Raw genomic sequence first — 12,090 nt, forward strand, 5'->3', positions numbered from 1 at the left:
GGAACATCTTTCAGGATGTCAATGGTCATCTGAATTTGACATTATGCAACCATTCCAGCATGCAACTTTCAAGATTTTTTGTCTTTGTTTTTCTTTTCATTACTTTATTTAGCACCACTGTAGGAAATGCCCGTTGGCTACAGAAAGCCAACCAAGTGAGTTGAAATAAGCAGTGTTTGGGCCACCTTTTCTAGGCCAGTCTCTGTTTGGAGCAAGCAGTGCTATCCCTAGAGAAGGCTACTTGGTTTCTCAGGGTGCTGTCAGATGATGATGTCTCAGGTCAACAGTCAGACAACCCATAGTACTGGGCCACCGACATGCAGAATTGAAGCTGCAGCCACCACTGCCATCTCGCACCTGACATTTCCACCTCTCCCTTTTGCTGTAGGACTTTTCCTGCATACACTAAGTCTGTTTAAAGTGGAAATCGGCTTGCACAGACTAATCCCACTCTTTAGGCTTAGTGTGTCTCCTCAGTGGTTCAGCAGGCTGAGATGACTGCAGCAACTGCAAAACTGTAGGTGTTATGTTGGAGTGTTCTTCTAGCCTTTGGCTCGAGAGCCTGCCCTCAAGGGGTGGCTTTCCCATAGCTGGGCTTCCAGCCATCAATTCCCTTTGCTTGAGCCAACGCCCTTGTGATGTGGAAAGTCGCCTTGCTGTATTGCTTTTACATTCGTTGAATCCATTAGGTTTCCACTGCCTGACCCGCCGAAACAGTCTGAGTACTGACCTGTAGCTGCTGGTCGACAGAGTAAAGCACAGGCCCTGCTGAGTTTCTTTTGCGGTGATGGGGTTGTTGCTCAGTGACACCGGCTGCTCACAGCAACCGCCGTAGCCATCTTGCAGTACCTGTTCACATGCAAAAAGCCCTCAATAAATCTCCTACCTCAGCAATAAACTCATCACACTCTATTCTAATTTTCCTCAATAAATCTCCTGCCTCAGCACTAAGCCCCCTATATAACTAACCCTCTGAATAAAACTCTGCCTCAGGAATAAACCCCCTCAATAAAGTCCTCCCCGAATAACTAACCCCCTCAATAAAAAATAGTCTAAATTGAATTTCCAAATATTTAAAAGACTGGCAGCTCAGTAATAGGGCATAAGAAGGCCATTCTGAAAACAAACTGATGTTCAACATGGACTCCATTCCCCATGGGCCACCAGTGTTTTTAGCCAGCCAGCGGCTCCCCAAAATGCCTCTTAAAGATGTAAACCACAGTGGCGGTATCTTGAGAACGGCCGCTGAGAGGGGGGTGGACTCCTGGGTTGTTGGGCGCAGTGGCTGGGACTGCTCCTGCTATTGCTGCCGCCACGCTCAGCACCATCCTGCTGCCGCTGTCTGAGGGAGCCCCGCCGTCACTCCTTGCTAAAGGTGCTGCATAAAAGGCTTGTTGATAAAATTACAGCCAGGGAGTGTTGGCGCAGTGACAGGAAGTTTGATTTTAAAAATTGGCATTTATATAGTGCCATTCACGATCACTAGATGTCTCAAAGTGCTTTACAGCCAGTAAAGTACTTTTGAAGTGTAGTCACTGTTGCAATCCAAGAAAAAGATAACATAAAACAAAATTGTGGTTCATGGCTGGTTTCACAGATGTTTGTGGCTAGAGGGTGTAAACAGTGGTGCCCTCTAGGGGTTGTGAAGCAGTGATGCCAAATTAATATCATGGGATAAAACAATGCAAGATTCCCTCTTCTATACTCATATGCACATGCTTTCAAGTTTTCTATCGTGTTAATTCATAGTTATTCACTTTGTGTCTGTTACTAACATGGACATTTCTATTCTTGTTCACAGACTTTTTTTCTAATACTTTTTAAAATGTAAGCTTTTTTCCAATGTTTAAATTGATGGACTGTTTCTGTGACTTGTGCTATCCCTGTCGAGGCTTGATAAGCTGAGGTGTGAAAATCAGGTCAATTCTTCAAAAATTAAATTGCACATGACATGGAGATTCATGAGCCATAAAAGTGGAATCTGGACAGGTGCTGATAAGGCAAAGTCAGACGTCATAACCATTACCCTGGTGTCAATATCGGACACTGCAATCTGTCTTTTCCAACTGAGGTTTAATCAAATGTTGATAGAATGGGCTTTTTTAAAGTCACCTTTTCAGATCTTGACCATATTTTGTGTACTGCAAAATGTTCAGGCTTGTATTAAACTTTACAGAAGAACATGGTAGTCTTTTTTGTAAAATTACTTCATACTCATGTTTTTTTTTGAAAGCTTTAAAGTGCTGCCTGTTTCGCTGTCCTTTTTCTGTTTCAATGTTTGCTTATATCGACATTTATACCTCAGTAGTAGTTTTCCTTTGTTTTTAATCTCTAGAGGCCCCTTTTGAAAAGAGGATTGTAAAATGAAAGATGTTCTATCTTGTTCTCAGACAGTTATTTACCAAAGTTAGTTTTAAATTTGCAACTTGATAGTTTAATCCCCTATTGGTATGAGGAACCTGCACAGTAAAGTTCCAATTTTGCCATTTTTGCCATTCTCCAGTCTGAATAGTATAGGGAGTAAAGAGAACGTGTATTGTCACATCAGCTTGGTTATTTCCAGAAAGCCTGAAAATCAAATTAATACCCTAATGAAAAAATAGTATTTAATTGCATGTATGAATTGTTCTGCATTGACTTGTGTAATGAACATTTGTGCTATTCGTACCACCAAATCATTTGGTGTGTCAGCATTTAAGGAACTGAGGGACTTGTACAACGTTTGACCATTCAAAATTAAGCTTATATTTTTTAAGGGCAGCAACATGTAGCGTGATTCATCTTGCAAACAGTTTGTGATTTATTTGCCCTTCTTCATCCTGATCCTGAGACTTCTGTTCTACATTTACTGCTGACATTCACCACACTTGATCTCAGGAATGTTTTGTGCTGTGATTTGAATAGTGGGGGTGTTCCAAATTCCAGTTTGCTGTAGAGTTAGATGCACTTTGAGGGTACAGTAGCACAATGGTTATATTTCTAGACTAGTAATCCTGAGGGCACTATTAATGATCCAGAGACCTGAGTTCACATTCCACCATGGCAGCTGGGGGATTTGAATTCAATTAACTAAATAAATCTGGAACTTAAAAAGGTAGGATTGGTAATGGTGACCATGAAACTACTGGACTATTGTAAAAACCCATCTGGTTCATTCATGTCCTTTAGGGAACGAAATCTGCTACCCTTACCTGGTCTGTCGTTTTTGTGACTCCAGACCCATAGCAAGGCCGATGACTCTGAACTGCCATCTGAAATGGCCTAGCAAGCCACTCAGTTGTTTTCAAAAATATGATTCACCACTACCAGTTAGACAATTGGGGATGGGCAATAAAAATGCTGGCCTTGTCAACGATGCCCACATCACATGAATGAATAATAAAAATCCCATTGGACCAGGGGCTTCCCAACACAATGGGTGTGAGGTGTTTATTAATTGCAAAAATGTGTTAAAATTACTTGCTGTATTTGATGTTTGCCGAGTTTAATGCATTTTAATGACCTTTTGTCTTGATACTTATATTTTAAACTTGCGTGAATCACTTGGCTTCAAAACCCAACATTTAAATGTAGCTCTCTTCCATATCTTCTGTGGGGAACTGGTCAATAATCCTGAAATGTGACAGGAGGCAATATTCTGGCTTGTTTTACTATTTCTTTTTCAACATTAGTACCCATTTGGGTTATAAAAGTTAAATATATTTTCTCAACAGGGAAATACATATTCTAGAGACGAAGACCTTTTTTATGACCCTAATGATGACTGGGAAACTGATTTGACCCTCTCTCCCTCTTTCTCTAGAAGGCGGTGAGTAGCTTTTGAAATGTGTTTCCATGCAATTCAAAGTTGATTTGAAAACTTTACATTCTGGGTTGGAAGGATATAACGTGGATAGGAATGTACTAACAAAAGAGTCAAATCACTTTGTTGGTGTCAGTAATGGGTCATTGTCTTCAGTCCAGGTGGCCTTTTTTGAATCAGTAGTGCTCCACTGGGGTTCTTGACACTTTCTACCTCCGCCTCCCTTCCAGTTATGGGTGCAGCAATCACTTTGTTATGTTATTTTTGAATGTATTATCTATCAACACTTGGGTAGTACTGACTACATTCTCTGTAGTTCCTTTTGGGTTTAATAGAAAGCATTTTAAAGAAGATAATGCAAAGGCCATTGTGAGTGTGTTTTCAAGTTATCATTTCCTAACATTTCTACTTGTATAATAAACATTTAGTAGATTAGGTTTCCATTTTTTGAGTATGGAGTATTAGCTTTAAGTGGACAAAGCAATTTCCGACATGTAGACATTACACTAACAAGTTGTGTTCAATATTTACGCACTCATTCCTGATTTGTATCTATTACATGTGTTTGTAAGATCCTCCCCCCACCAACCCCGTCCCGCTCCCCATTTTTGGATCCAACCACTTCCCAACCCAAATGCAAGCAAGTGATCCCCTCTGAGACACTTTGACAATGGCATTCTTAATTGTGGGTAAATGTATGACCTGTGCCCAGCAGTATGTCCTGATGGCATGGCTGAGATTGTATAGGGAATTATAGGTACGTGCTGTAATGCTACAAGGCACAATGCATTTTCTGGTACTCCAAGTAATGCACACTGCCTCATGGATTTTATTTTTCTCAAGTAGTAATTAAATTTGACATATGTTACAACAGTAGCTCCTGTATTATAATATCTTGTTAGCTTGGTGATATTTTCACAACAATATCTAAAATGCTGATTTTTACTTATTGTTCAGAAGTTGATGATACTTAGTAAATTGTTGTCATTTCAAAGTTTGAAAAAGCCCAGTTCACAGTGTATGTGCCAACTTAAACAGGAGCTAGAGTCCTTCAGAACAGTCTCTTCTGCCAATTACTGCATTACTGAAGGGCTAACAATACACATCTGTGAAATGTGGAAACAGACTGGGTGAAGAGAATTTTTTACACTACATGTTCATTTTATTGTATTGCCAAGGCACTGGAATAACTTCTGCTGTAATTCTGTCTTAAACACTGGGAGTACCTTTTATGTAAGTTTTATAGTCCAGATGGAATGCTGTTCAGGAGGATAGGTTAGTGAATCTCTGGATATTCGATTTTGAGAAGCCTAACTCTGTGCTGTTTAAAACAACAGCAATAAAATATTTATCATGGGGAAAAAATGTTAAATAACCTTCAGTCTTGAAAGAAATATGTGTTTGAAAAGAGCAAAATTTAGAAAATAAAAAGTGATTTTTTTTTTTGTATTATCTTTTAGGGTTGCATGCACACAAAGATATACCAATAAATTGATTAGTCTCTTCTGTCATTTAGTTAATATCTATTAAAGCATTTTCACTTGATGCATATTTATACCAATCACTTAGATTTAGATGATTATTGAATTGATTGAGACAGTGAACCTCCATAACAAAGGCACATGTTCCTAGAATGATCTCAATTGCTACATAGCAATGTTGCAAAAAGTTATAATGAATGAATATTCCAGAACATTTAATTATCTCCCTATCAGAACATCATGCTTTAATTAGCTTCCTGCCCTCTTCAGACATAACGCACTTTAGAATGCTCTTTATGACTAAAGTTCACATTTTAACAGCTTTGTTTAACTTTCTCCAATCTGATACTGTTTTGCATGTGACCGCTAACAATCCAAATAAATGCTATCAGTTCAAATGTGGCAATCAGTTCATCCCACTTTGGGAGAGAAAAGCCTCAAGCTAATTTGAGTGCTTGTATGTGTCAAAATAGCTCAATAGGATAGGGGTCTCAATTCTGCATCAGAAGGTTGTGTGTTTGAGTTCCACACCAGGGCTTAGATGCATAATCTATGCCAACACTCCACTGAGAGTGTGCCGCATAGTTAGGGGCCACCACCCTTCAGATACGACAAAATCCCTTCTATCTGTTCAGAAGAACGTTAAAAACCCTGTGGTGATTTTTAAAATAGTCAGCAATTGTCCTGGTGTTATGCCAATATTTTTCCCTCAAACAGTACTATTAAAACAACAAAAAACATTCATCGTATTTGTAGGGTATTGCTGTTGGAGTTGGTTGCCGCATTTGCTGACATACAGTTACTGCGTTCAGACAACAATTCGTTGCAGGTATCATTTTGTAATGTTATGAAACACCATATAAATTGAGTTTAAAAAAAAAAAAAATTTGCTTCATTATGCCGTTTGTTCCAACATGGTTCATTTAAAAAAAGAAAAAAAGACTAGCATTTAGTTATAGAATACCTTTCATGACCACCTGACGTCTCAAACAAACACTTTAAAGCCAATTAAGCACTTTAGAAGTATAGTTACTATTGTAGTGCAGGAATTTTGAATCGTGTACATTAAGTTTTTTTTTTAAAGTGTTCAGATTGCAGATACAATTTAAATATTTAGTCAAACAGGCACTATGAAACTTAAATATTTACCGTGGTATCTATTGTGAATAAATACCGCTTCAGGAATATACTCCAACATTCACAGTTCTTCATTTGTTTAGAATTGTCTTGTGACTTTGAATGTGTTACTACATTAAGCAGCTCTTGTATACTTTGATACTATTGCTAGTGATATAAGTGCAATAACTTGTGTGTTTGAAAGAACTGAAATTGCACACTTTTCCATGCACAGAAGCAGAAGTTTTTTCAAAAGTAAACGAATGTCTGGATGTTTAGCAGGAATCCAAGCTTTTACTATTCAGAATCCGCAGTCTGCACATCCTACAGGTATCTCTAAACTAAGCTACTTTCCGTATATTGTGGTTTTAGTTAATTCATACTGCTTTATTTTCTAACCTGCTACAAGTTTTTTGGCATTTATTTTTGTCAATTTTTTCTCTTTACCTCCACACGATTTCTTGTCTTGAAGGTATTAACTCTGCTGAGATATAGTTCCATGAGCACTGATCATCCAGTGCCTGTTGTTCGTTTGGGGAGTCTAGGTGGTGCTGACAGTTATTTTGTCTGAAGGGCTAACCCAAGTCCAATTCTGTCTGCATATATGCATGTCTTGCAGAAGCCATTAGATAGTTATTGCAAGCAGAAAATCTTGCTACTCCTAATGGTAGAAAGCAAACTAGAAGGGCCTTGGTCTTTTTTCATCTAGAAATTCCCAGGTTCCTAATTCTTTTACCCTCTTCCCTGACTCCTGCTTTCTGAAGCTAATCGTTGTGTTGTCCGAGCTGAGGTTGGCTTACTCTGCATGGGTCTGAATCAGACCTGGTACGTGGTCTGCAAAGTCCATCTGCCTTATTTAACATAGGAATTGCTAGATGAAAGGGAAATGACCCGATTACTGCTTCCATCTTCTCCCAAGAGAGCTTGCTCAATAGATTGACCAATTGTTCACTGAAATAATATTTCCGCGGATTAGTTTTAAATTTAACTGCCCACACCTCGCTTCAAGCAAAGGTCATGTCCTCTGGTTCTACTGTTCTGGACAAGGATGAAACAGCTAGTCGTAGTCTACATTATCATTTCCCTGTTGAATCTTTAAAAACAGCTGAACTGTTGTCAGGGTTTTGTGGGGGGGGGGTGGGGAGAGACGGGCGGGGGGTAGTTGGTGTGGGGGCGGTGAAGTTTTTTTAAATCTAATATTTTACAGGGAAGGAATTTTTAGTGAAGTACTAAATGTTTGACTTTCAATTTCTGCAGCTACTAAATACAAACCTTTTTGATTTTAATACTTCTGATACATGACCTCATTTCTGATGCATGTGGTAAATGTGACAGTGGTTTGTCAACATTAAATAGTTTTATTTCAGTGCAGTTAATATTTGTTTCTTATTTCTCAGCGTAATTGCAAATTTGCTATTGAAATTCCCAAAGTAAGCACATTGGAAAAGTTTTTTTCTTGTAGGTTAAATTGTTTTTGTTTTGAGTATGTGCTTTTGAAAAAAATTCTTGAATTGTCACCATGGCAACTCTAGATGCCACATTTATCGTTGCCAGCTTTGTTGAGCTTGAAGCAACACAATAGCTCCTCTGTGACAAGATGAAGAATAGATGTAACCTCTGAATTATTTGAGAATTTTAAGTTGCACAGCAGGTGATTGGTTAAATCTTACCTGCTTTAATGTGTTTCTCGACAGCTGGGAATTCTGCCATTGCAAGGTAGATGGGCCTCAAGTAGAAACCGCTTTGTTTTCCATAATGACTTCATCATAGGTTTTCCCAGAATGACTGTTCGATGTCTTCTTTCACACTGCAAACTGTAGCAATTCAGCAAAGTCAAGAGCTGGGGAAAAATACGTTTACATGTACAGAAGGCTTTGTTGTAGGAATTTGTTTTCTGTATCAAGCAACATGTCTCTTGCGTTCATTGGTAAAACTGGAACCTTAAATATTTAAACAGTTATTCAAATTTTTTCTCTAATGATTCTTTTTATTTTGAAACAGATCTACTGAATGTTTCTCAGAGTATATGCTTAGCAGGTTCTGAGTCGACACTGCCTCTCCTTTGTAAGGAAATTTTAGGTGCAGCTGTTGATTTTCTGGGAAGAAGTCATTTATCACAGGAGAACTTTCCTGATAGACTTATAACTGACCTCGTAACCATTCATAAGGGGACGATGGAAATCTCCAGTACCTATGAACAGCTGGATGAGGAAAGTCAAGAAAATTGTAAGTCTACAATTGTTTTTTTTTTCAATTGCATATAGTTTATTTTTCTCCAAAAATGCTTTGGCATTTATTAGAACAAAAAAGAGAATGCAGATAACTGCATGTTTTTTGAATGGTGTCTGAGACATTTATTCTGGGGTTTGGACATTAAAACTGAGCTAACTAGGTCCCCTTGGTGTGGAGAGGAAAGCAATCTTTTTGAATGGCAAAATTAAAGAACCCTGGAGTCATTTCTCATCGCTTTGTTTTATTCATTCATGGGATGTGGGTGTCGCTGGCTAGGCCAGCATTTATTGCCCATCCCTAATTGCCCTTGAGAAGGTGGTGGTGAGCTGCTTTCTTGAACTGCTGCAGTCCATGTGAGGTAGGTACACCCACAGTGCTGTTAGGAAGGGAGTTCCAGGATTTTGACCCAGCGACAGCGAAGGAACAGCGATATAGTTCCAAGTCAGGATGTTGTGTGACTTGGAGGGGAGCTTGCAGGTGGTGGTGTTCCCATGCATTTGCTGTCCTTGTTCTTCTAGTTGGTAGAGATCGTGGGTTTGGAAGGTGCTGTCGAAGAAGCCTTGGTGCATTGCTGCAGAGCATCTTATAGATGGTACACACTGCTGCCACTGTTCATTGGTGGTGGAGGGACTGAATGCTTAAGGTGGATGAGGTGCCAATCAAGCAGGCTGCTTTGTCCTGGATGGTGCCAAGCTTCTTGAGTGTTGTTGGAGCTGCACCCATCCAGGCAAGTGGAAAGTATTCCATCACACTCCTGACTTGTGCCTTGTAGATGGTGGACAGGCATTGAGAAGTCAGGAGGTGAGTTACTCGTCGCAGAATTCCTAGTCTCTGACCGACTCTTGTACCCACGGTATTTATACGGCTACTCCAGTTCAGTTTCTGGTCAATGGTAGCCCCTAGAATGTTGATAGTGGGGGATTCAGCGATGTTAATGCCATTGAATGCCAAGGGGAGATAGTTAGATTCTCTTTTGTTGGAGATGGTCATTACCTGGCACTTGTGTGGTGCAAATGCTACTTGCCACTTATCAGCCCAAGCCTGGATATTGTCCAGGTCTTGCTGCATTTCTGCACGGACTGCTTCAGTATCTGAGGAGTCGTGAATCGTGCTGAACATTGTGCAATCATCAGCGAACATCCCCACTTCTGACCTTATGATTGAAGGAAGGTCATTGATAAAGCAACTGAAGTTGAAATTGAGTATGCTACTCAATTTACTTGGGAATAATTTCACATTGCAATATTACTTTAATGATTTACTTTTTACTTCTCCATAGTGTTCACCAGCAATCAAGCCATGCAAACTTCTTGTGTCAGAGCTACATCAACTTTTGAAAGAGTGACCATTTTAGTGAAGTTGTGGATAAACACTGTCCCACAAGACACTTGCTTTGGGATAATTGAAGATGAGCTGCTTGGGGAAGTTAGAACATTGGGTAGAAACTTACAACTATTATTGCAGGTATGCAATGCTCATCTGTGAGCTACTTCATCAATTTTTATGAATACCTCAGAATAACAAAATAAATGTTTCCTTCTTTCAGAATGATGCCACACTTGTGCTTTTAATGCAGTTAAGATTCCCAAATCAGAAAAAGCATAGTCTTGATGCAGCTTCAAATGCCTGTACACCAACAAGATCCCTTAACTCCAAGCTCAGCATTACTCCAACGCTAATGTAAATTTTTCCACTTTTTTGTGTTTTCCATGCATAGGAACAGGAGAAGGCCATTTAATCCCTTGAACTTGTTCCACCATTCAATGAGATCATAGTTGATCTTTGGCCTAACTCCATATCCCTGCCTTTGCCCCATATCCCTTAATACCGTAACACACATCTATAAATCTCAGCTTTTAAAATAAGCAACTGATCCAGCATCAATTGCTATTCATGAGAGTTCCAGACTTCTGCCACTCATTGTAAAGTTTTTCCAATATCACTCCTGAAAGGCTTGGCTCTAATTTCTGTCCCCTAGTCCTAGATTCCCCAACCAGTGGAAATACTTTCTCTCTATCTACCCTAACAGTTCCTCTTAATATCTTGAAACCTTGGATCAAGTCACTCTTTAAATTCCAGAGAATACAAGATATAAAGTATTACAGTTTCACAGTCAGTAAATATGAGATTGTGTACATGTTGTTAAAAAGTATATAATTATAGTCTAGGGAAGGCTGAATGATATAGAGGCACAGAGGCGATTCGTGGATTCAGGCTCACAAAACATTAAAAGAGCAATCAAATGGGTAGTGCAATATGAAAAGCTAATAGAATACTGGCAATAGGTATAAAATATAAAAATCAATATGAAATAGAAATGCAGGGAGGTGGGGAAGAGGAGGGCCATAAAAGAATTGAGGTCCAGGAAGATTTGATATTTTAAATTATGAGACTGAATTCCAATTGCGATAATTTTTCTAAATGGTACAATGCGCATAAGTTTTTTTAAAAATTCATTACCTTCTAATATGCTGTTTTCTCAAACTTTGTATTGTTCAAGCCAAAAACAGAAACTGCTGGAAATCTCCTTCAGCACTATACCCAAAATGTTATGCTGCCTTTTCTCTCTGCACATACTGAGCTACCTGCAATGTATGTCTAGCATTTTCTGTTTTTTTTTAAGTTCAGATTTCCTCCACATACAACTGTTTTGCTATTTATTGAATAAAATTTTATAAAGAAATTTTAAATAAGATTGAGTACAATCAAAGTTTAATTCTAATACATATTTGTCTGTGTACAAGATTTCTGCAAGCTGGAGGAAGAGTTGTTGGCGCTTGTTAACCCATATAATTTGAATTAATTAATTCAGTATATTGTTGCAAGTTTTAATGCCTGTTTGTGTTTCCAGGGCTGTGATTCAGACATTTCTTCTATGGTAATAGAAGCTCAGAACAAAATAAGCCAAACAATTAGAAGACTTGTAAAGCACATAGGTCATTTGGCAGCCTTCATGAGTATGGAGTTGCATTTTGACGAAGAGAACATAAATGATTCACCCAGTTACAAGGTACTGTGTTTTTACAATTTTGAATAAGAAAACAAGCAAGACATTGAGGATTCAATGAATAATGTAAATTTTGTTCGTGCCCCATTTTAAAGAAGTTTTATGTTAAAGGTTTAAGTGTGCAGCACTATATCAACTGCAGGTGTATATTAAATCTGTTAGTCTCTAAATCCAAAGCAGAAATACTAAAACAATTTACGACGAACACAGGATTGTTTGCCAGGTCCATCATGTTTCACTTGCAGCTTGAGGGATAGTCCATTTTGTGCCACCCTAAATGTGCCCCTGATGATCAGCCTGAAGCGTATACACTTATGGAATGAATGGAACTGGAATAGAAGAACTCAAAAACTTAAGAAACTTAAAATAATCTCTGTTTTAACAAGTAGCAATGCCCCCTTTCAGTCATTGTGTAATCATCAGTAATTTATGGGTAGACATCAAGCTGGTCG

The 12,090-nt window shown here is 38.7% G+C and overlaps 1 protein-coding gene across 2 annotated transcripts in view; it reads left to right on the forward strand.

Moving 5' to 3' along the window:
- kif14 (kinesin family member 14) overlaps positions 1-12,090 on the forward strand; it is a 141,617-nt gene that overhangs the window by 85,054 nt on the left and 44,473 nt on the right. For both annotated transcript variants that reach the window (XM_068037605.1, XM_068037606.1), the window contains exons 22-26: positions 3,714-3,808; positions 6,635-6,729; positions 8,401-8,625; positions 9,911-10,095; positions 11,483-11,641. In XM_068037605.1, coding sequence (XP_067893706.1) covers positions 3,714-3,808; positions 6,635-6,729; positions 8,401-8,625; positions 9,911-10,095; positions 11,483-11,641 — 759 coding nt within the window. The remainder of the gene's footprint in view (positions 1-3,713; positions 3,809-6,634; positions 6,730-8,400; positions 8,626-9,910; positions 10,096-11,482; positions 11,642-12,090) is intronic.

This window comes from Heterodontus francisci, chromosome 8 (assembly GCF_036365525.1).
Source record: "Heterodontus francisci isolate sHetFra1 chromosome 8, sHetFra1.hap1, whole genome shotgun sequence".
Taxonomy (NCBI): Eukaryota; Metazoa; Chordata; class Chondrichthyes; order Heterodontiformes; family Heterodontidae; genus Heterodontus; species Heterodontus francisci.